The 24,550-nt window shown below is 47.1% G+C and overlaps 1 protein-coding gene across 1 annotated transcript in view; it reads left to right on the forward strand.

Annotated features, from left to right (window-relative positions):
• ttc9b (tetratricopeptide repeat domain 9B) overlaps nucleotides 1-9,885 on the forward strand; it is a 28,913-nt gene extending 19,028 nt beyond the window's left edge. Inside the window, exons 2-3 of the mRNA XM_052044327.1 lie at nucleotides 7,597-7,779; nucleotides 9,692-9,885. Of these exons, the coding sequence (XP_051900287.1) occupies nucleotides 7,597-7,779; nucleotides 9,692-9,786 (278 nt within the window). The 3' untranslated portion in view covers nucleotides 9,787-9,885. The remainder of the gene's footprint in view (nucleotides 1-7,596; nucleotides 7,780-9,691) is intronic.
• Nucleotides 9,886-24,550: the final 14,665 nt, after the last annotated feature.

Genomic DNA, 24,550 nt, shown 5'->3' on the forward strand with positions numbered 1-24,550 from the left:
ACTGTCTCCTCTACCTATGGCTCTCATAATTTTATAAACAATTTTCCAGTCTCCCCTCCACCTCTGACACTCGAGAGAAAACAATCTAAGTTTGTCCAACTTTCCTTATAGCTCGAGAAACAAAGGACTGCAGATGCCGGAGTCCAGATGAAAAACACTCTGATGCTGGAGGAACTCAGCAGGCCAGGCAGCATCCGTGGAGAAAAGCAGGCGGTCAACGTTTCAGGTCAGGACCCTTCTTCAGGACTGAAGATAGGAAAAGGGGAAACCCGATATATAGGAGGGAAAAGCAGAGCAGTGATAGGTGGACAACAGAGGGGAGGTGGGGTGGGCACAGGGTGGTGATAGGTAGATGCAGGTAAGAGACAGTGATGGGCAGGTGCGGGGGAGGAGGGGAGAGCAGATCCACCCATTGATCTCCCTGTTGCCGGTCACTTCACCTCCCCCTCCCACCCCGTCACTGATATGTCAGCCCTCGGCCTCCTCCACTGCCAGGAGAATTCCAAGCACAAACTGGAGGAACAGCACCTCGTTTTCCATCTTGGAACCTTGCAGCCTAACGGCATGAACATTGAATTCTCCCACTTTAAGTAACCCCCACAACAACTCCCCCCCACCCCCCCACCCCCCCACCGTGCCTCTTCTTTTCTGCCCTTTCCCAGCCTATCTTTTCTCTACCCCCTTTTTTCCCCTCCCCTTTGACCCATCCCCGGTGGATCTGCTCTCTCCTCCTCCCCCACACGTGTCTATCACTATCTCTTACCTGCATCTACCTATCACCACCCTGTGCCCACCCCCCCTCCCCTCTTTTGTCCACCTATCGCTGTTCTGCTTTTCCCTCTTATATATCAGGCTTCGCCTTTTCCTATCTTCAGTCCTGAAGAAGGGTCTTGACCTGGAATGTTGACCGCCTGCTTTTCTCCACGGATGCTGCCTGGCCTGCTGCGTTCCTCCAGCATCATTGTGTTTGTCATCTCCTTATGGCTCATACCGTCTAATCCAGGCAGCATCCTGGTGAACCGCTTCTGCACCCTCTCCAAAGCCTCCACATTCTTCCTGTAATGGGGCAACCAGAACTGCACACAATACTCCAAGTGCAGCCTAACCAAAGTTTTAGACAGCTGTAACATGACATCCTGACTCTGAGACTCAATGTCTCAACCAATGAAGGTAAGCATGCCGTATGCCTTCTTTACCACCCTATCCACTTGTATTGCCACTTTCAAGGAGCTATGAACTTGGATCCCAAGATCCCTCTGTACATCAGTGCTGTTAAGGGTTCTGCCATTAACTGTATACTTTTTTCTTACATTTGACTTCCCAAAGTATTGGTATTGGTATTGGTATTGGTTTATTATTGTCACTTGTACCGAGGTACAGTGAAAAAATGTCTTGCACACCAATTGTACAGGTCAATTCATTACACAGTGCAGTTACATTGAGTTAGTACAGAGCAACAACTCATAGTTGCCCGGATTAAACTCCATCTGCCACTTCTCCGCCCATATCCGTAACTGATCTAGATCCCGCTGTATCCTTTGACAACTCTCTTCACTGTCCGCAAGTCCACCAATCTTAGTGTCGTCTGCAAACTTACTGACCCACCCACCTACGTTTTCAGCTAAGTCATTGATAGAAATAAAGGCTGAGCGTGTGTGCATGGGCTCTGTGCTCCAAAACATAAAACAATATTAAATTAGTGATGTTATGGACTCAGTGAAAGTCCCTTTAAGATAGAGAGTGTGTGTGTATGTGTGTGTGGGGCGTGCTTACGTCAATAGAAGATAAAGGACATAATGACGTTGTTGAAGAAGTCAGAAGAAGAAGAAGGAGAGAGAGAGAAGGGAGAGAAACACCAGCCTGCTTGTTTTCTCTATCGATGGATGAGAAACAATAACTGTGTTTGCCACTGAAATCCATGTATGGAAGTTGGAAGTAATCCGGTGGAGTTCACTTTGTTGCTGACCTGTAGAAGGAAACAGGTATTTGTGTGTGGACGACCACGGTTCGGATGCTTTTCGGGGTGAGGAAGTCACTACCGAGTAAACACTGGAGTGTCGTTTGGGTTCCATCGTGGAACATTTGGATTTCGTATGTACTCTCTCTATGTTTTTCTACATCTACATCTTATCTTCAGACAACGGTGGTTGTTGAAGAAGCCCTTGCTCATGTTTCACCTTATGGCTTGCGGAACTGAACTTTAAGAACCATTCAGGAACTGGGAGTTTTGGACTTTGTCACACACACACACGAAGAGTTTAGTTTTGGGGTTAACGTTCGAGGTTTAACATTTTTGAATTCTAACATACTAACATTTTTACTTTTATTTTACGTATTATCATAAGTAGTGATTAATAAAATAGTTTTAACACTAAATCATGCTCAGTGTGTTTCTTTTGTTGCTGGTTCGTGACAAAATTGGGGGCTCGTCCGGGATAGTTCCCAAGGTTAACGAGTGTCGTCTGGGATCGTTCCCCAGATTGACGAGATTTGTTCGGGATTCAATCCAAAGATTTTTGAGGGAGGTCTGATAAATTCTTTTTAATTGGCTTGTGTGTGTGTGTGACAAAGTCCAAAACTCCCAGTTCCTGAATGGTTCTTAAAGTTATGTTATCACATTAGTAAATGATTCATTCTTTAACATGCTTTGTTGGTTGTTGAGGAGGCAGATGCAACAGCCCTACCAGGAAAAGCAAGATCCCACAAACCAGATGTGCTCTTACCATGTGAATGGTGGTGTGAGTCAAGGGCAGAATCTTCCCAGATCACACCAACTGAAAAGATTTGCCTCATGTTTTAATCTCTCTGCTTCACTGAGAACAGGTTTCCCCAGGCGTGACCGCACCTGCACTTGTGGGATCTTGCCATGCGTTGACATTGGCAAGTCATTGCACAGCCTAAGTGGGAAAGTTGCATTCAGGGTCGGACTGAAGACCTCTCTTCTGCTTGTCCATGCTCTGCTCACCTCACCCCCACCAAACCACTCTCCAATTTCAGGCAATTATATTTTCATCTCAGCCAGTAATATTTTCTTTAGTTTGACGTCCATTAACATCTCATTTCTTTCTGATAATAAAGGCTGGATCAGGAGTCTATTAGGATGCAGAGAAAAATTTGCAAACAGGAATTAAGGGGTGGGAGAGGTGGCATCAAGACTGCTTGTTGCTGTGGAAACAGGGAGAGTAAGTTAGCAAGACACGTGACAAGGCTTGAGTCACTGACTGAGGCAGAGACAAGAGTTAGCTCCAATCTGCAGATCCAGCATTTAATTCCCCAGCTTCAACCACATTTGATCCCAAGAAATGGGAAGCCAGACCCTCTGTTCTGTATTTTGAGAGGGTAGAATGGGGAACTGAGTGGCTGGGGTGAGGTGCCCACCTGGTACTGAATTTACATTTTATAGTGGTAGAAATTTTATATTTGAATTACTAGTCAAATAATTAAATACATCTGGAATTTTACAGAAGTTCAACTCAGAAATGACAAGCACAAAACTACAGGTTGTTGCCAAAACCCTTCTGGTTCACTGATATCTTTCAGGGTCCGACATACTTACACGGTCTGGTTTATACGTCACTCCAGACCCAACAGTGTGGTTTACTTTTAGCTGCCTCCTGAATTCAGGGGCAATTAGGGATTGACAGTTATTATAAGGTAAGATTTCTTTATTAGTCACATGTACATCGGAACACACTGTGAAATGCATCTTTTGCGTAGAGTGTTCTGGAGACAGCCCGCAAGTGTCGCCACGCTTCCGGCGCCAACATAGCACTCCCACAACTTCCTAACCCGCACGTCTTTGGAAGGTGGAAGGAAACCGGAGCACCCGGAGGAAACCCACGCAGTCACAGGGAGGAAGTACAAACTCCGTACAGACAGTGGCCGGAATTGAACCCGGGTCGCTGGCTCTGTAAAGTGTCATGCTAGCCGCTACACTACATGGATGTCCACATTCTATGAATGAATAAGTGAGCTTCAAGTCCCTGTGTATAAATATCACCAACAATTTGTCCTGGTCCAGCCACGTAGACGCTATGGTCAAGAAAGCACACCAACACCTTCAGAAGGCTAAGGAAATTCAGCATGCCCCTGATGACCCTCACCAATTTGTACAGATGCACCATAGAAAGCATCCTATTCGGATGCATCGTGGCGTGGTACGGCAACTGCTCTGCTCAAGACCACAAGAAACCACAGAGAGTTGTGAACACAGCCCAGTCCGTCACGCAAACCAGCGTCCCCTCCACAGACTCCGTCTACACTTCCTGCTGCCTCGGGAAAGGAGGCAACATAATCAAGGACCCCTCCCACCCTGGACATTCTTTCTTCTCCCCGCTCCTGTTGGGCAGAAGATACAAAAGCTTGATAAGACGTACCACCAGGCTCAAAGACAGCTTCTATCCCACTCCTATCAGACTCTTGAATGGACCTCTTGTACACTAAGATAAACTCTTGATCTCTCAGCCTCCCTTGTCATGGCCCTTGCACTTTATTTGTCTGCCTGCACTGCACTTTCTCTGTAACTGTGACACTTTACTCTGCATTCTGTATTGTTTTACGTTGTACTACCTCAATGCACTGTGTGATGAATTGCTCTGTACGATCGGTATGCAAGACAAGTTTTTCACTGTACCTCGGTACAAGTGACAATAATAAACCAATCCCAGTTCAAGTTCCAGTCATATTGAATGGCGGAGCAGGCATGACAAGTGGCATAACTTACTCCCTGTACTTAAGTTCTCATTGTCAGGAGGTTGTGGGTTCAGGAGACCTGGGTTCATGTTCCTGCCTAACTCTCCCCTGGGCAGCTCTGAGCCAGTGCACTATTGAGAGAAACAATCATCCAGATTTCTCATTAAACCAAGCCCCAAATTCTCCCTTGGGTAATGCAAAAGTCCCACAGCCACTATTTTGTAGAAGATCAGATCAGTTCACCTCAGTGTCCAGGGGCTTAGTTTATCCCCAAACTAACATCAATTGGTAATTGGTTTATTATTGTCACATGTACTGAGATACAGTGAAAAGCTTTTGTTTTGCATGCCGTCCAGACAGGTCATTCCGTACACAAGAACATCAAGGTAGTAAAAAGAAAACAAAATGCAAAATGTAGTGTTATGGTTACAGAGAAAGTGCAGTGCAGGTAGGCATAAACAGTGCGAGGGCCACAATGAGGTAGACTGGGAGATCAAGAGTTCACCTTTATTGTATAAGGGGTCTATTCAAGAGGATAGAAGCTGTCCTTGAGTCTGGTGGTACGTGTTCTCAAGCACTTGTATCTCCTGCCCAACAGGAGAAGGGAGAATGACCGGGGTGGGGGTGGGGGGGTGGATCCTTGACTACGTCGGCTGCTTTCCTGAGGCAGCAGGAAGTGCAGACAGAGTCAAAGGAGGGGAGGCTGCTTTGCATTAAAACAGGTAAATTGATCATTAATATGTGAAGGAGCTTACTGCATGCAAATCTGGCTGCATTGTTGGAGCCTACATTTGGAGAGTATGTCATTGGGTGTAAACCGCTTTGGGACATACTGAAGTTATGTTAGGCATTCAGGAATGTAACTTCTTCTTTGATGTCACCAAGGAAAATCTAAGCAGGAGTTTAATTCCCCAGAATTACATGAGATTGTTGCTGGGTCTACTGTTGTTTGTCATCTATATTAATGGTTTGGATGACAATGTTGTTAACCTGGTTAGTAAGTTTGCAGACGATACCAAAGCTGGTGGTGTAATGGACAGTGAAGAGGGTTGTCTAAGGTTACAAGGAGATCTAGAGCAACTTGGCAAGTTGGCCAGAGAGTGGCCAATGGAATTTAACTCATACAGGTGTGAAGTGTTGGCTTTTGATAAGTTAAACCAGGGCACTGAATGGTGGGGCCCTGGGGAGTGTTGTAGAACAGAGGGACCTAGGGGTACAGGTATGTAGTTCCCTGAAAGTGGAGACACAGGTAGACAGGGTGGTGAAGAAGGCATTTGGCACGCTTGCCTTCATCAGTCAGGGCATTGAGTACAGGAGTTGGGACGCTATGCAACAGCTGTACAAGACATTGGTGAGACCACACTTGGAGTACAGTGTGCAGTCCTGGTCACTGGCATACAGGAAGGATGTCATTGAGCTGGAAAGGCTGAAGAGATTAGCGAGGATGTTACCGGGACTGGAGGGTTTATGTTATTAGGAGAGACTGGACGGGCTGGGACTGTTCTCCCTGGAGCGAAGGAGGCTGAGGGGTGACCTTATGGAGGTTTATAAAACCATGGGGGGCACTGATAAGGTGGATGGGCACAGATTTTAACCCCAAAACTAGAGGGCATGGGTTTAAGACGAGAGGGGAAAGATTTAAAAGGGATCTGAGAGGCAACTTCTTCACGCAGAGGGTGGTGGGTGTGTGGAACGAGCTGCCAGAGGAAGCAGTAGAGGCGGGTCCATTTACAATGTTTAAATGACTTTTAGATGTACATAGATAGGATAAATTTAGAGGGACAGGGGCCAAATGCAGGCAAATAGGATTAGCTCAAGTAGATAACTTGGTCCGCATGGATGAGTTGGGCCGAAGGGCCTGTTTCTGTGCTGTATAACTCTATGACTCTCGACTTGATAATCATTCCAGATCATGATTGGTGACTCTGGGATCTCCCGGATCCCAGGGATCTCCTGGGATCTCCCGGATATTGCCCAAGAACACTCAGTGGGTCACTGATGAGGACTAACCACAGTTGCGCTTATATAGCACCTTTCGCCATTACAATGCCCCAAAGCACTTTACACCCACTGAAATACTTTCTGAAGTCTACTTATTGCAGGAAAGTCGCAGACAGTTTGTGCTCAGCCGTCTCCAACGAAAGCGATGTGAAAACTGTCAGTTAATCTGCTTTAGTGATGTTGCTTGGTTGATTGGTCCCAGGACATTGGAGTAGAACTCCAAATAGCTTTGTGGAATCTTCAGCTGATTGTGGTTCAGTTTAAACCCTCCTCTACCTCTGTCAGGGCAGCAGTCTCTATAGAGACATAAAAGGCTTAATAGGCAAATCCATCGGGAGTATCTACAGAAGGTGCTGCCTCAAGAAGGCAACATCCATCATCAGAGATCCCCACTATCCAGGCCATGCCATCTTCTCACAGCTACCATCGGGCAGGAGGTACAGAAGCCTGAAGTCCCCACACCACCGGGTTCAAGAACAGTTACTTCCCTTCAACCATTCGGTTCTTGAACCAACCGGCACAACCCTAATCACTACCTCAGTATAGCAACACTACTTTGATCATATGTGTTAAATCTTGTAAAAATTGTGTTTAATTTATGTTTTTCATGTGAATGCTGCTTATCTGATGCTCTGTGCCTGTGATGCTGCTGCAAGTAAGTTTTTCATTGCACCTGTGCACACCTGGACTTGTGCATGTGACAATAAACTCGACTTTGACTTTGAGTCTTGCCCTAGACGATTGGTCTCAGGTCACCGGAGTGGGATTGGTGAGGACGAGACGAGACTCAGACGAGAGGGCTGCCCTCCCCTCCGAGGTGGTTGGTGAGGACTGCGGAGGGGACCTACCTCCTTCACAGTGTAAGCTCCCAGGATCTGATTCTGCTTCCTGTTCCCTCGGCAGCCTGCCTTCTCCAGTCGGAGCTCGTGAACTACGAAAGGGTGAAGGAGTACTGTCTGAAAATTCTGGGGAAACACAAGGACAATTTCAAAGCCATGTACAGAGCAGGAATCGCCTTCTACCACCTTGGGGACTGTGAGAACGCCCTGCAGTATTTGAAGGAAGCAAAAGACCGAGAGCCTACAGGTAAGCAAAGAACATAGAACATAGAACATAGAACATAGAACACAGAACACAGAACACAGAACATAGAACATAGAACATAGACCAGAGAACATAGACCAGAGAACATAGGACACAGAACATAGAACAGAGAACATAGAACAAATAACATAGAGAACAGTACAGAGTTACTGTTTCAGATTGAAGACCCTTCATCAGAAGTGAATTGGGGATGGAGGGGGTGCAGATGAAACATTTTGACTACAAGGTATAGAGGGTGTGTGAGGAAAATCTTTCTTTATGCAGAGGGTGGTAACAACCTGAAGGGGCAGTGGAAAGTATCAATCAGACCGGAATCAGATGGTACTAAGGGAAGATGTAGGCAATGGGACGGATGAGTTTGCTTCATTTGTAACCGGCACAGATCAATGGGCCAAAAACACTTCCCTCTGCACCTACAGAGTGCCTACAGAGCAGACAATGGGCTGAGCAACCCTCAGAGGTAGAGGGATTTGCCAACCGCGGGTCCCACAAGGCTGTTTGCCATTGCCCAGACAGGCTTCATTTAAATTTTGTCTCAAATACCCCTTAACATCCTTTCTCGAAGTATTAGTAGGGGGCAAAGAAAATCCCATCCATGAACCCAAGGGAAACAAGCCATGGACCATAAGGTATAGAAGCAGAATTAGGCCATTCGGCCCATCGAGTCTGCTCCACCATTCAATTATGACTGATATAAGAGCAGAATTAGGCCATAGCTGACTTTTATTTTCAACCCCATTCACCCACCTTCTCCCCCTGACACTTAACCCCCTTTCCAATCAAGAACCCATCATTTTCTGCCTTAAGTACACCCAATGACTTGGCCTCCACAGCCGTCTGTGGCAATGAATTCCACAGATTCACTGCCCTCTGGCTGAAGAAATTCCTCCTCATCTCAGTTCTAAAGGGACATCCCTTTATTCTGAGGCTGTGCCCTTGGATCCTAGACTCTCCCACTGATGGAAACGTCCTCTCCACCTCCGCTGTGTCCAGGTCTTTCAGTATTCAGTAGGTTTCAATGAGATCCCCCCTCAGTCTTCTGAACTCCATCGAGTACAGGCCCAGATTCCCTAAACGCTAACCTACAAGTTAACCTTTAGGGAATTCTGCATGGGACTCCCAAGTCCCTTTGCACCTCCGATTTCCAAATTCTCTCCCCATTTAGAAAATAGTCTACATCATTATTCCTTCTGCCAAAGTGTATAACCCCACACTTCCCTACACTGTATTCCATCTGCTATTAGTGTAGCAGTTAGCGTAACACTATTACAGCGCCAGCGACCCGGGTTCAATTCCAGCCGCCGTCTGTAAGGAGTCTGTACGTTCTCCCTGTGTCTGCGTGGGTTTCCTCCGGGTGCTCCGGTTTCCTCCCACATTCCAAAGACGTACGGGTTAGGAAGCTGTGGGCATACTATGTTGGTGCTGGAAGTGTGGCGACACTTGCGGGCTGCCCCCAGAACACTCTACGCAAAAGATGCATTTCACTGTGTGTTTCGATGTACGTGCGACTAATAAAGAAATCTTATCTTTGCCCATTCTCCCAACCTGTCCAAGTCCTTCTGCAGACTCCCCACCTCCGCAACACTACCTGTCCCTCCACCTATCTTGGTATCGTCTGCAAACTTGGCCACAATGCCACCAGTTCATTCATCCAGATCATTCACGTATAAAGTGAAAAGTTGCTGGTCCCAACACCTACCCCTGCAGAACTCCACTAGTAAGCGGTAGCCGTCCTGAAAAGGACCCCGTTATCCCCACTCTCTGCCTTCTTCCAGTCAGCTAATCTTCTATCCATGTTAACACCTTTCCTGTAACACCACGGGCTCCTATCTTGTTTATTAGTGGTGAGTGTTTGGTTCTGGAGTGCGTTTCATCCATTGTGCTCTCTCCGCAGATACAAATGTGTTCAGATATATTCAACTGACTGAGATAAAGATGAATCGGTCCAATCAGAGGGAGCAGGAGGGCTGTAAGGAGATGATTGGCTAATGAAATGCAAGGCAGATGAACATTTTCTCCGCCAGCACTGCATGGAACTAATTTCGACAAAACCGTCAAAATTCGGGGCACTGTTTTCAAAACAAGAAATCTCACTGGTGTTTTCTGGGGGTGTCTGGAGTCTGGGAGGGGAGGGAAGGGTGTTACATACACATGGAGGTTAATAACTTGTACCTAAGGGGGTCTGGTGTAGACCTGTGGATTTGATCAGTGGCCCATCCAACTACCTGCCACAATCCACAACCTGTTGCCTCAGGACGGGGTCTGTCATTCATTCCTGACCACGGGACAGTGGAAAACAGCCTCTGCAATGTTGTGGGTTCAAGCCCCAGCTTGGGACTCGAGCACAACAACTTTGGCTGGTACCCCAGTGTGGTACTGAGGGAGTGCTACACTCCTCTCTGATGCTGTCTTCTGGACGAGACCCCAAGGCTCTGACTATTCTCTCGGGTAGATGTGGAAAATTCCAGGGCATGGTTTAAAAAACACACAGGGGACATCTCCCTGATACCCTTTCGCAGTGTTACTGAGAACATATGATCTGGTCGTTACCACATTACTGTTTGTGGGAGCTTGCTGTGCACAAACTGGCTGCTATGTTTCCTACACTACCACAGTGACTACACTTCAGAAGGACTTCAATGTAAAATGCTTTGGGATGTCCTGAGTGAAAGGCGCTATAGCAATGCAAGTCTTTTTCCCCTTAGCTAATAGAGAAATCACTGCAGAAAGGTCCCTGCCTGAGCATTTCACAACCAGCTGGTGTGGAGAGTGGACTTTCCCGTGTGAGGGCTGATCCCAGCGCATGCGACGGTTGCATTGCTGCCAAACAGTCCCGGCAACGCTGTCTGTGGTCCCCAAACTGCTTGGAATGACAATGCAGTCAGTTAACTGCCCTCACCAGGGCGAACATGAAGCCTTTACCCACCTCATCCCAAGTGAGAAGGTTCTTGGTTTGAAATGCCTTATAACTTACACACACACACACACACACACACACACACACACACACACACACACACACACACACACACACACACACACTCTCATGCACACACATTTACATGCACACACTCACACACTTACATATACACACACACTCACACGTACACTCACACACTCACTCACTCAACACACACACAGTCACCACACACACACAAACACATTCACTCACACACACAAACACACACACACACAATCACATGCACAAACATACACACATGCACACTCACACAGAAACATGCATGCACACAAACACACATTCATGCACACAACACGCACACACATACACACACATGCACGCATAATTGTCTACCCCTTTAAGAATTGTAACACACACACACACACACACACACACACACACACACACACACACACACACACACACACAGAGTAACATAACTGGTTTATGTAACAGTGGTTATCTATCCCTTCCAGATTTGTAGTTAGGGAAGAAGTGCTCTCTGTACTCTGTTTCAGTGTAGAGACTTCCAGAGTCTCCCTGCCTGCCTCTGTACAGGAACCACTGTAAGAAATGCTGCTTTGCACAGTGCAAGTTCTTTAATAAATAAAACACCTTTATTACATTAAGTTACTGCCTTTCCTCCAGTACCTCAGAGAGCAAAGATTGAGGGGCGTGTCAGAAGTGCTGGTTAATGAAACCATGAAACTCTGTGCCTGAATCGAGATTCCAAATTCCAGGCAGGATTTCTCCCGGCCAAGGTAATGTGGGGACCTGCCCCGAGAGACAGTGAGTGGTTGATTCCAGTGAGACATTACATGCTACACATGTTAACCACGTGTGGCTTTCCTCCAACACCCAGCCCTTACCCCTCCTTGGTTCTTGAGCCTCCAGCAACTTTGTGCACTGTCCCCTTGATCTTGCATTGAAGCTATTTCCTTTCCAATTGCAACAAGCTACAAATGTTGCTTCTGCTGTAAACAATCATGGAAGTGTGAAATATCGACATATTCCTAAAAGTTCAAGTGGTTGAATGTTTTCACTAAACCCTGGGCAATAAGGGTTTGTTCCCACGACAACTCCGCCCTTTTTTTTGGGAATGGGCCATCGCACTTGATGATGTCACAGGTCGAACAGCTTATGGGAGCAAAGTGGTGATCACCAACTCATGACATCATCCCTGATCGATCCAATCAGAAAAGTGGGGGAGCAATATGAATCTGATAATGGATATATGAAGGATTATATTCAGGATGTGATATCCCAGAATGTTATACTTTTAATAAAGCACCCAAAAATGATCAAAGTTAAATATTTTGCAGTGATAATTTAGTTTGTCGCCTTGATTTGTTTTCACAGCCGTTAGTTGTAGCTGGAGTGAGAAAAGGTAAGATCATAGTTGAAGGTTATGTTATGACAAAACAGTTTCCAAAGACTAATCCATGGTGCTAAGTCCAAATAATCAGAGAGATTTCAGTACATTCAGCCGCTTGTTCAGGTTCTATCTCCACTGAATGCTCCTACATCAATCCCACTTCCTGGACTACTTAAACATTTTTATTCTTAAACTATTAATTTGTTCACTGCTTCAATATTGTGAAGCACTTGACCCCATTGTGCTAACGTTTAGGGAAAACTGTGGAAAAATAATGGCTTGTAATTCCTCTTTTACTCATCTTCTTCTTAGACAGTCTCTCAGCACAGTACAGGCCCTTCGGCCCACAATGCTGTGCTGACATTTTATCCTGCTCTAATATCTATCTAACCCTTCCCTCCCACATCGCCCCCCATTTCTCTATCATTCATGCTCTTATCTAAGAGTTTCTTAAATATCCCTAATGTATCTGCCCCCACAACCTCTGCCAGCAGTGCGTTCCACGCTCCCACCACTCTCTGTGTTAAAAACTTACCCCTGACATCCCCCTTATATCTTCCTCCAATCACCTTAAAATTATGTCCCCCTCGTGTTAGCCATCGTCACCCTGGGAAAAAGTCTCTGACTGTTCACTCGATCTATGCCTCTTATCATCTTGTACACCTCAATCAAGTCTCCTCTCATCCCCCTTCTCTCCAAAGACTAAAGCCCTAGCTCACTCAACCTATGCTAAGACATGCTCTCCAATCCAGGCAACATCCTAGTAAATCTCCTCTGCATCCTCTCTAAAGCTTCCACATCCTTCTTATAATGAGGCGACCAGAACTGAACACAATACTCCAAGCGTGGTCTAACCAGAATTCTATAGAGCTGCAACATCACCTCATGGCTCTTGAACTCAATACCCCGACTGATGAAGGCCAACGCTCCATACGCCTTCTTAACAACCCTATCGACCTGCGCGGCAACCTTGAGGGATCTATGGACCTGGACCCCAAGATCCCTCTGTTCCTCCACACTGCTAAGAATCCTGCCATTAACCCTGCATTCTGCATTCGAATTCGATCTCCCAAAGTGTATAACTTCACACCTACCGGGTTGAACTTCATTTGCCACTTCTCAGCCCAGCTCTGCATTCTAGCAGTCTGTGCACTGGGGAGTGGTGGGCTCCTTTTATTGCGCCTGCACTCCTCTGTTGAAGAGACTCAAGGTGCCCAGTGTACAACAAACAATGTGCTGGGGGAGCTCAGCGGTCGGGCGGCATCTGTAGGAGGAAAGGAACTGTTGACATTTCAGGTCGAAACCCTGCATCAGGACTGAGAGTGGAGAATGGAGATGGCCGGTATAAGGAGGGGAAGGGGAGTGGTGAGACAGTAGTCCGAGGTTATTGGTGGACTGAGGAGGGGTGTGAGGTGACAGGCAGGTAGCGCCAGGTAGGAGAGGGGAGCAGGGGGGGTGGAGTTGGGAGACAGAGGCAGGTGAATGGTAGATGGAGACAGAGAGAGAGAGAGGGGGGAAAATATATGGAGAGGCAGGTGAGGTGAGGGGACGGCAGTGTGAAGGTAGGAGACGCCTGCTGGAAGGAGATAGGGCTGGACTCTGATAACTAAAGGGGGTGAGAATGGGAACCATTCGGGGAGAGGCACATGGCAGGTGGAACCAAATGGAGGGGGAGAAAGATGGGTGAAGGTGGGGCTGGAGGCTGTGTGGGAAAGGGAGCAAAAATGGGAGGGGGGATGTGGGGCAAAGGAGAAAAGGCTCTGTGCACCCTCCCCATTGCAAGCAGTCACGAACTGTGAACTCCCACGAGTTGGTGAGGGGATTACGTTTTTAGGGGGGGACTTTGAGAATGACTTGAAGTGTTACCTTGATCCTCCTAGATATCTTGTGCTGTCACAGAGCCTGGGGTAGAGTGTCTGTGGATGATGTTTGATGTGATCAGACCCTCATGGGTTGGAGATAAGGGTGACTTTGATTCACCTGTCCTGCCAATGGATTTGGGTTTTTTTATGGAGACACCGTGGGTGTATGGTGCCCGCTGCAGGCAGTCCATGTAGGAGGGCAGTGATCACTGATGCTCAGTGGACCGTGAGCACAGTTGCGGCTCCCCTGAATATTGCCAACGTCTGCTGGTCCCCAGTGAGAGGCTCAGGTTAAGTGGCCGAGACAGACTCGTGGTCAGGGTCAGCCCCGTGTTAGATCATCTGGTCTCAGCTGCTGCAGCCAATATCAAAGTTGAAGTCGGGTTTATTGTCATGTGCACATGTAAAAATATAGGCACAGACTTGATTGGCTGAAGGGCCTGTTTCTGTGCTGCATCTGTCTATGATGTTACAACACTGGAGCAATAGCCGATGGATATCAGAGCAGAACTGGAGTAACCTGGTGGGGTTGTTGGTTCCAGTGGTGTAACTGGCTGCAAAGTCGAGTTTACTGTCAGATGCACAAGTCCATGTGGGCACAGGTGCACTGAAAATCTTACCTGCAGCAGCATCGCAGGCACAGAGCATCAGATACACAACATTCACAAGAAAACCATAAATTAAACATAAATTATACACAATTTTTACAAGAAAGAACACAATTAAAACAAAAAAGGTCCATTGTAATGTAAAGTGGTCCCAGTGTTGCTGTACTGAGGTAGTGATGAGGGTTGTGCCGGTTGGTTCAAGAACTGAATTGTTGAAGGGAAGTCGCTGTTCCTGAACCTGGTGTTGTGGGACTTCAGGCTTCTGTACCTCCTGCCCGATGGTAGCTGCGAGAAGATGGCACGGCCCGGATGGTGGGGATCTTTGATGATAGATGTTGCCTTCTTGAGCCAGCGCCTCCTATAGATACTACTGATGGTGGGGGGGATGTGCCCGTGATGTTTTGTGTTGAGTCCACTACTCTCTGCAGCTTCTTACATTCCTGCGCTTACGAATTGCTGTACCAGACCGCGATGCAACTGGTCAGGATGCACTCAGTGTCCTTGTATCGGGAGGGAGAGGAAAATGTCCCATCTCCTGTCCCAACAGAAAAAAGTCTCTGGGTGAGTGAAAATGAGTACCTTGGTTTTGTAGATTAAGGCTCACCAACACCCTGCATCAGGAGAAACAAAGGACTGCGGATGCTGGAGTCCAGATGAAAAACACGATGGTGCTGGAGGAACTCAGTCGGCCAGGCAGCATCCGTGGAGAAAAGCAGGTGGTCAATATTTCAGGACCCTTCTTCAGGACCTCCTGCATCAGGAGCTGACTGTTTGTCACCACAGAGTTAAAGAGTCATACAGCACAGAGGCAGGCCCTTCGGCCCAACCAGTCCATGCTGACCAAGATGCCCATTGCAGCTCAGCTCCCAGGAGATGTTCCAACTTCAACTCCAGCAACTTGCACTCCCAAAGTTTAATCGCTCTACCACTAGGGACTGAGCTCTTGGCCATCCGGGCTCCCGAATTCCCTCCCTGGAGCTCCTCACCTCTTGATTTCCTTTTCCTTCTGCACCACTAGAGGCAAATATACAAGATTCCATGACAAAGGAGAGCAGAGAAGTTCTCCCTGGTGTCGGGGGCCACTTTGAATCCCTCAAACACCATTACTCAGCTCGTTACGGGGGGGTATTACATTGCTGCTAGTGGGAGCTTCTTGTGCATGGAATGTGTACCAACCCTGCAAAGTGATTACTGCAAGAAGTGCCTCCTTTTTACCTCACCTGTCTATGTTTGGCTGGCAGGAGCTGGTGCTGGTAGGCAAAGGCCAGAGTGGCAAAGAGTGAATAGATAATCTTGTCACATGCAGGAACTGGCTATTTGCCTCTTGGATCCAGATCTGGGAGAACATGGTTAAAAGAAGCAACTCCTCACAAACTGAGGCCAATAATTTAAAGTCTGACACTGTCTCAATGTCAGTTAGAAACGAAATGGCTGCAGGACCAAACTAACATTGCATTGTAGTTTGAGTAAAGTGGGTCCAATGTTTATTCTAACTGAGTACATTCAGGGAGCAACACACAAAACGCTGGGGGAACTCAGCGGCTCAGGCAGCATCCACGGAGGGAAATGGACAGTCAACGTTTTGGGTCGAGATCCTTTCAGTCCAGACGAAGGGTATCGACCTGGAATGTTGGGTGAGGGGCAGAATCTGGGCGGAGTTGATGGGAATGTGGGGAGAATAAAATGGGTTAGGGTAGGACTAGTGTAAAAATGGGCACTTAATGGTTGGAACAGACTCGGTGGGCCAAAGGGCCTGTTTCTGTGCTGTATCTGTCTGTGATGTTACAACACTGGAGTAATGGCTGAACAATATCAGAGCACATTGGAGAAACCTAGTTGGATCGTTGTTCCAGTGGGGCAACTGGCTGCAATCTGGTAGAGTGAAGGTTACATTGCTCCAGTGGGTCACTTGACACCCAGTCCCTGCTCCCCTTGCCCTGAGAAGCCTCAATGGTCACACTGCAATCCCTGACCTACCTCCCATCACCAGGCTAAAATAATTGGGTCAGAACCACATCTAATGCATGGATTTTTATTTTAAGAGCTCACATATAAAAACTACTTTTAACATTGAGCAAAAGCAACACCAGTCCACAGGGGAGATGTAAGCTGTGTTGTTTACCAGTAACCTTAGAGATGTTGCCATGGTGACTTTGCATCAGCTCCTAGTAACCGAGCCTTTGCAGTATTTGGAAAAAAAAATGAAACAAAATCCATAAATTGGTTGAGAACAAAGGTGGAAATGCTAATGTTGTGATTGTGTGATGTGTTACCAACTTGCATTCTGGAATGTTCTGTGGGTTTGGAGATAGCTTTCACTCAATGACAGGACAACACCAGGGCTACAAGTACGGAATGACTCACCGCTTCCTTCCAAAATCCCCAATTATGCAGGAAAATCTCCCCGTGAAAATACTAGACTGATACTCAAAGTACAGTAAAATTCCGATAATCCCCCGATTATTCCGAAGTCCCAATGGTTCGGCATCTGGCATTTGTTTTCCACACTCCCCTCCAGCTCCTGGAGGTCCCCCGTTCCCACACACCCACCAGGTTCACCGGAAAATTTATTTAAGTACTGTGTAACATCTATAAAAAAGTGAATTTAAAATGTGTTGTGATATTAATAGGGAACAACATCCAATAGTCCAGAAGATCCACCCGTTTCGCACCAACAATGTCCCATTGTGCTGGAGTATTGAAGTTCAAGTCAAGTCGAGCTTATTGCCATGTGCACAGGTACAGTGAGGTAGAGGTACAATGAAAAACTTGCAGCAGCATCACAGACACATAGGTACGGACAACACACAAAATATAAATTACACAAGACAGTGAAGAGAAAGACTGTAAAACAAACCATTAGTGCCAAAAAAACCCACAATCAGAGACAGGTCTGTGGTAGTGTGAGAGGTGGTCCACAATGTCCCTTTGCTGAGGTAGGGTTAGGGGTGTGCAGGTTGGTTAAAGTTTCACTGCGTACTGTGACAATAAACAGCTTGTATGCTCTTGGGGTCCGACTGTTAGCTGTTACTGTGACCCCACCTGAGCCTAGAGGCAAATTGGCTGTAACACCGTTGTATCCTGGCTTTAATCTGGTGGTGACCTGGTTGTAACCTGCATTATAGATCCTCCTGGGTTACAAACTCCCAATTTATGGACACATGAACGAGGGTTTGGGAGACCGGCGGGATGGATGCGGATAGATTTGCCAGCTGCTGCAGGGATCTTCTGCTGGCCGGGAATGGGGCATTTCCGCATGCCTTCTCTCCCCATCCCCGAGCCACAACAATCGGTGGAGCCGAGCAGAGCCGGGGGCGCTGAGCAGACTCACCCGCTCACTCACAGAGGCCGGCTGGCGGCCACTCCTCCCGCGCCTGCTCGCTCTCCCGTCACCGCTGTTCCTGTGATCCCTTCCCACACACTCTTGTTCATTTGCAAATTACAAAAAAAGTTTGGTTATGAACAGTTCTTGGGAATGGGACTCTGTACTGCAAGGCACTGGCTGGTCAAAGTCAAAGTCGAGTTTATTGTCACATGCACAAGTCCATGTGTGCACAGGTGCAATGAAAAACTTACTTGCAGCAGCATCACAGGCACAGAGCATCAGATAAGGAGCATTCACAACAAAAACATAAATTAAACATAAATTATACGCAATTTTTACAAGAAAAAACACAATTAGAACAAAAAAAAAGCAAGTCCATTTTAGTGCGAAGTGATCCAAGTGGTCATAGTGTTGCTAAACTGTAGTGATGAGGGTTGTGCTGGTTGGTTCAAGAACTGAATGGTTGAAGGGAAGTAGCTGTTCCTGAACCTGGTGGTGTGGGACTTCAGGCTTCTGTACCTCCTGCCCGATGGTAGCTGCGAGAAGATGGGATGGCCTGGATGGTGGGGATCGTTGATGATGGATGTTGCCTTCTTGAGGGAGCGCCTCCTGTAGATACTACCGATGATGGACAGGGATGTGTCCGTGATGTACTGGGCAGAGTCCACTACTCTTTGCAGCTTCTTACATTCCTGCGTATTTGAATTGCCGTACCAGACCGCCATGCAACCAGTCAGGACAGTTTCAACAGCACATCTGTAGAAGTTGGTTAGAGGTTCAGTGACAAGCTGAACCTCCTTAACCTCCTAAGAAAGTAAAGACACTGGTGCGCTTCCCTTGTGACTGCATCTTTGTGCTGAGCCCAGGACAGGTCGTCTGATATGTTAACACTTAGGAATTTAAAGCTGCTGACTCTCTCCACCACTAACGTGGTCAGAGTCAGGGACGTGCCTTGAGATTTAATTTCTCCAACGCTGGATCCTGTTCTAGCTTATATGTAGATTCTGTGTTGAGCTAAATATTGCCTGATGCGTATACAAAGGAGTGGTGTTAAACTCCGGACTGGCTTCACAACCAGAGAACTTCACCACTGTGATGGAAGCTGTCAAATAATTACTCCCAACTGCCAAAAAATAGAATTGAGTGATCAGAAAGAATAGTATCAATATCTGGGTTTCAGTGATGTTGAGAACAGGTTGAACAGGCAAGGACATGAGCCAATTCATCCTCTGGAGTCTACTCTGAGTTTCAATGAGATTGGGTTTTGTGAATTAAGTCCATGGACCTACCCTTTCCCCAAAAATCAACTTAAAATTGATATTTGACCGCCAGCATCAATCTGCGAAGAGTGCAAATGTTTCCCAACCTTCCTTTGTAGAAGTGGTTCCCAACTTTACTCCTGAAATCCAGGCTCTAATTTTGTCCCCACCCCACAACCCACACTCCCTGGTCCGAGACTCCACAACACGCTGATAAGTGGAGGCACACCTCACGATTCTGAGGTTGTTCCTCTGGGAGCAGAGTGGGTGAGTCCCGAAGCAGCAGATGTTCTGTTGGAGTAAGGCTGTCACTAGTGACAGGAGAGCTGAAGGTTGAAGGTAAATGGCAAAGGAACGAGAAGGTTGGGAGGTTCCGAGAGAGGAATGAGGCTGGAGGGTGGAGCGAGGTCCGCTGGCGCTCTGGAGTAGTTGAGTCAGGAGGTGCTGGACTTACGGACAAGGGTTTCGGCAGTGCATGAGCCAAAGGAAGGGAAGAGCTGAGGGATATAATGTTGGTGGAAAGAACAGCTTTAGAGATAAGGGAACTGTCCCGAACACCTTTCCGATTCAGCCAGACAAAGGACCAGAAAATTCCAGCAGGAAGCAAGGTCTTAAGGAGAAGTCTCAAAGGTGGAGAGGGTGGGAATCCCAGAGCTCAAGGCACAGCTATCAGTGGTGGAGAGATTAAATGTGGTGATGAGCAAGGAGCCGTAATTGGAGGATGCTGGAGCAAGAAAGCAAACTGCTGGAGAAACTCAAAGCAACAACCAGTCTCTTGAGGTTCTGGCATCTGCAGTCTCTTGTGTCTCTACGCTGGAGGAGCTCAGCGGGTCAGGCAGCGTCGGGGGGGGGGGGGGGAATGGACAGTCAATGTTTTGGGTCGAGACCCTTCATCTCGGAATTGGGAGAAATCTTGTCTGGGATCAAGTGGTGATTGGTTTATTATTGTCATATGTACCAAGATGCAGTGAAGAAATTTTATTTGCCGGCCATCCAGACAGATAACCTTGAGGTAATACAAAGGGGAAAAAATAACAGAGTGCAGAATTACAGTTGCAGAGAAGGTGCAATGCAGGCAGACAAATAAAGGAGAAGGGCCATAACGAGGTAGATCGGGAGATCAAGAATTTATCTTTAGCGTATGAGATGTTCATTCAAGAGTCTGACAGCAGTGGGATAAAAGCTGTCCTTGAGCCTGGTGGTATAGGACATAGAACAGTACAGCTCAGGAACAGGCCCTTCGGCCCACAATGTCTGTGCCAACCATGCCAATCTAACTAACCCCATCAGCTTTTCCCTGCCCAGATGCCCCTTAAACATAACTATTGTTTCTGCTTCTACCACCTTCCCTGGCAACCCGTTCCAAGCACCTACCCCTCACTGTGTAAAAAAACTTACCTCATAAATCCCCTTTAAATTTTCCCCCTTTCACCTGAAACCTATGCCCTCTAGTATTTAACATTTCCACCCTGGGGAAAAAAAAACTCCGGCTATCTACCCCATCTATCCTTCTCATAATCTTATGTAATTCTATCAGGCCACCTCTCAGCCTTGTGTATCTGGGATGGGGGGTGGGGGGGAAAAGACCAAGAGACAGAGGTGGCGAGGGTCTTGGGTGGGGTGGGGCCGGTGGTGGGGAAAAGCTCGCCGAGGAACCCTGAGGACGTCATGCCAATGGAAATGTCTTTCTTCTGGAAAAGCTCGAAATCCTCAGCAGGTCAGGCAGCATCCGTGGAGAGAAACAGGTTACGCTTCAAGTCAAAGATCGTTCATCAGTCATCTAGTGAAAGATCATTGGCCTCAAACGTGAACCCTGTTTCTCTCTCCATGGATGCTGCCTGACTGTCTGAGTAATCTCTATCACTTTCTGTTTTGATGTCAGATTTGCAGCATCTGCAGTTTCTTTGACCTTCAGTCTCCTTATTGGTAAACTGGACTGTTGGCCCACACATTTAAAGTTCCTGGGATGACCTGAGTTGCATACATGTACTTGGGAGACACCATCTCCACCCAGAAGACCGTGTCTTGGCAGCAAGGATCTGTGCAGCCCGAGATCACATCAGAAACATCCACTTCCAGATTTTCTTCCAAGTTGACAGCATTTTGTGACTATCCAAAAATAGCACCGTTGCTAGGTAACTAACTGCCTCAGAAGCTTGCTTGATTGGTTGGTGTCGGAGCATGTTACTTTCCCAGTAGGTGGCACGGCACAGCCGACGACTGTTTAATGTTCCCTACCCTGTCCGCCTGCATCCGTGCCTGATGTTCCTGGGAATTCTGCGTGTGTTAAGCTCCCCGTAAATGCCTTTTGTTTTAAGAGCCCAGGTTAAGACTTGAACCTTGTGGGAGATGCCACTAAGGGAGAGAAGGCAAGAACCCTCACTCTTCCCGCTGCTCCTGGATGTCCAGAGTGTTTTACTGTCAACTCTTTTTTTTAAGTGTGTACACAGTTAGAATGGTGGCCCACTTTTGCACAGCAGGATCCCACATTGTGATTGTGGGATAAGTATTTGCTGCAGGGCACCAAGGATGCTCCCCAACTCTTCTTTAAAATGCAGGTGACCCCCGTGTTATGGGGGGCTTGTGTTCCTAGGAAATAGGCTGTAACACGGCTTTCCGTAACATGAAACTGCATCACCTGCACTGGTGTCAGGAAACGCAGGTTGGAAAATAGTTATTTAGAACATAGAATATTAGAGCAGAGGAACAGCCCACGATGTCTGCACCAAACACTATCCCATAGTAAACTAAATCTCTTCTGCCTGGACATAGTCCATATCCTTCCATTCCCTGAATGTTCATGTGTCTATCTAACAGCCTCAAACACCACTATCATATCTGCTTTCACCATCACCCCTGGCAGCCCGTATCAGGCACCCACCACTCTCTGTGTAAAAAACTTGCCCCACACATCTCCTTTAAACATACCCCCTCTCACCTTAAATGCACGTCCTCTAGTATGTGATATTTCTACCTTGGGAAGAAAAAATTCTGACTGTCTACCCTAACTATGCCTCTCATAATTTTATAAACTTCTATCAGTTCTCCCCTCAGCCTCCAACGCTCCAGAGAAAACAACCCAAGTTTGTCCAACCTCTCCTTATAGCTCATGCCCTGTAATCCAGGCAGCATCCTGGTGAACCTCTTCTGCACCCTCTCCAAAGACTTCACATCCTTCCTGTAATGGGGCGACCAAAATTGCACACAATACTCCAAGTGCAGCCTAAATTATATGTAGGTATAGATTTTATATTAATTTTTTTCACATACATTCTGTGAGAGTGAATTTAATTCCATATCTCTAATTTTTGGGTAGCGATTTGTGTTTTATATAAGGACAAATTTCCAGATCCTGAATGGCCGTAACACAGGGGTCACCCGTAGTGGCCGTGGGATGGTTCATGTCCACCTGAGGGAGAAGACCAGGCTCCCTCAACACTGCACTGTCACTTCACTGTGGATCTTCCATTCCGTTCTCTCCAATCCATCCCCACTTGCTCTGCAACCAAACAATTCTGTAATTTCTACTCTTTCCAGTTCTGATGAAAGTCATTCACCCGAAGCATCTTCTCTGTGTTTTGACTCCGCAATGCTGCCTGATTTGCTGCACATTTCCACCTTTATTTATTCCTGATCCAGCTCATCTGTGGGAACCAGCTCTGTCCCCAGCATTACCACAGCAAGTGCATCTCAAAGTGTTCAATTGGTTGTGAAGTACTTGGGATATCCTGACAGGGACGTGAAAGGTGCTAGAGGAATTCAAGTCACGTTCCCAGTAAAATGAAAAGGAATGAAACTACGGCCACTGGAAATCTGAACGAGTGAATTCCTTTTTGGGGTAAAATAATGTGGTAGTGAAGCTCTTTTGTCTGTGTAATGTGGTGCTAGTGCTGTCTACTGACATATATCGAGCAGGCCAGACTACACAAACGAAAGGAAACGTGACAAGAGGCAAAAAAGCAGTCGGTCCTGATACAAACAGAAAGAGCAAGTTAGTGAAAGTTGGGGAAATGCTCCAACTGCAACACCAGAGGCTGTCCCTCCAGCTTTCATTAGTCCTTGGTGCAGGAGACCACAGACAGGCCCAAGTGGGACTGGGATGGTGAATTAAAGTGGCAGAGAACCAGAAACTCCAGCTCACTCCTGTGGACTGAGCGCAGGCCCTGCACAATGTGATCACCCAATCTGTGTTTGCCAGACTTGTCCAAATGCAGACTGGATGATCGCTTTGCAGAGCACCTGCCCCATTATTCCAGCCACAAAGAACTCAGTGGGTCAAGCAGCATGCTGGAATCCCAATAAACAATCTGTTCAAGCCACCGAGTTCCTGGTGTGTTACTCCAGATTCCAGCATCTGCAGTCTCCTGTGTCTCCATTACTTCAACCTATCAGTGAAATCCCACCCATGGCCATCTCCCACTTTCACTGCTGCCGAGACTGACTTTCACAGGTGCTGGTGACCTGCTGAGTCTTTCCAGCAGCTTCTGTTCCGGTTATAGTTCCCCGATGCTGACTCCACACTACCACCCTGTGGTAGGTTGGCATTTGCTGCTAGATCCCAGCTCCTGCACTGGTAACCAAGCCTCGAGCCTCTACTTCCTATTATCCGGACCAGTTGGAGTGTCGGTGTTCTCCACCCCACACGAGTTCTGCTGATAATAGTCGCAAACACAGATGCCCTCCTAATCTTGAAAAGTTAAACAAAAACCGCAGATGCTGCAAATCTGAAATAAAGGCAGAAAATGCCGGCAAAACTCAGCAGGTCAGGCAGCGACTGTAGAAGGAGAAACAGTTAAAACTTAAGGTCAAAGGGAAAGCAAATTAGTCCAAGTGTCACAGAAGGATGAGAGGGCAATATGTTGAACTGATGGAGCCATTGAATGGGTAGTTAAGCCTCTGTGTCTATGTCATGTGTTGGTAACGTTATGAGTGTGTTATATAGCCAGGCTTATTGGTAAGTAATGAGCCGACCAGAATATATAAATGAAAGAAAAAGGAGGGGGAAAATAAACGCAGGGCAAACACGAACGGCCAGTCCTGATACAGAGAGAAGGAAAGAGCAAATTATTTGAAGTTGGGAAAGTGCCCAAATGAAATTGCAGCGTCGGTTATTGTGTTCAGTTCTGGTCGCCTCATTATGGGAAGGATGTGGAAGCTTTAGAGAGGGTGAGATTTGCCAGGATGCTGCCTGGATTGGAGAGCATGTCTTATGAGGATAGGTTGAGTGAGCTGGGGCTTTTCTCTTTGGAGAGGAGGAGGAGGTGACTTGATAGAGGTGTACAAGATGATAAGAGGCATAGATCGAGTGGACAGTCAGAGACATTTTCCCCAGGGCGCCAATGGCTAATATGAGGGGGGCATAACT

This window comes from Pristis pectinata, chromosome 35 (genome assembly GCF_009764475.1).
Source record: "Pristis pectinata isolate sPriPec2 chromosome 35, sPriPec2.1.pri, whole genome shotgun sequence".
Classification (NCBI taxonomy): domain Eukaryota; kingdom Metazoa; phylum Chordata; class Chondrichthyes; order Rhinopristiformes; family Pristidae; genus Pristis; species Pristis pectinata.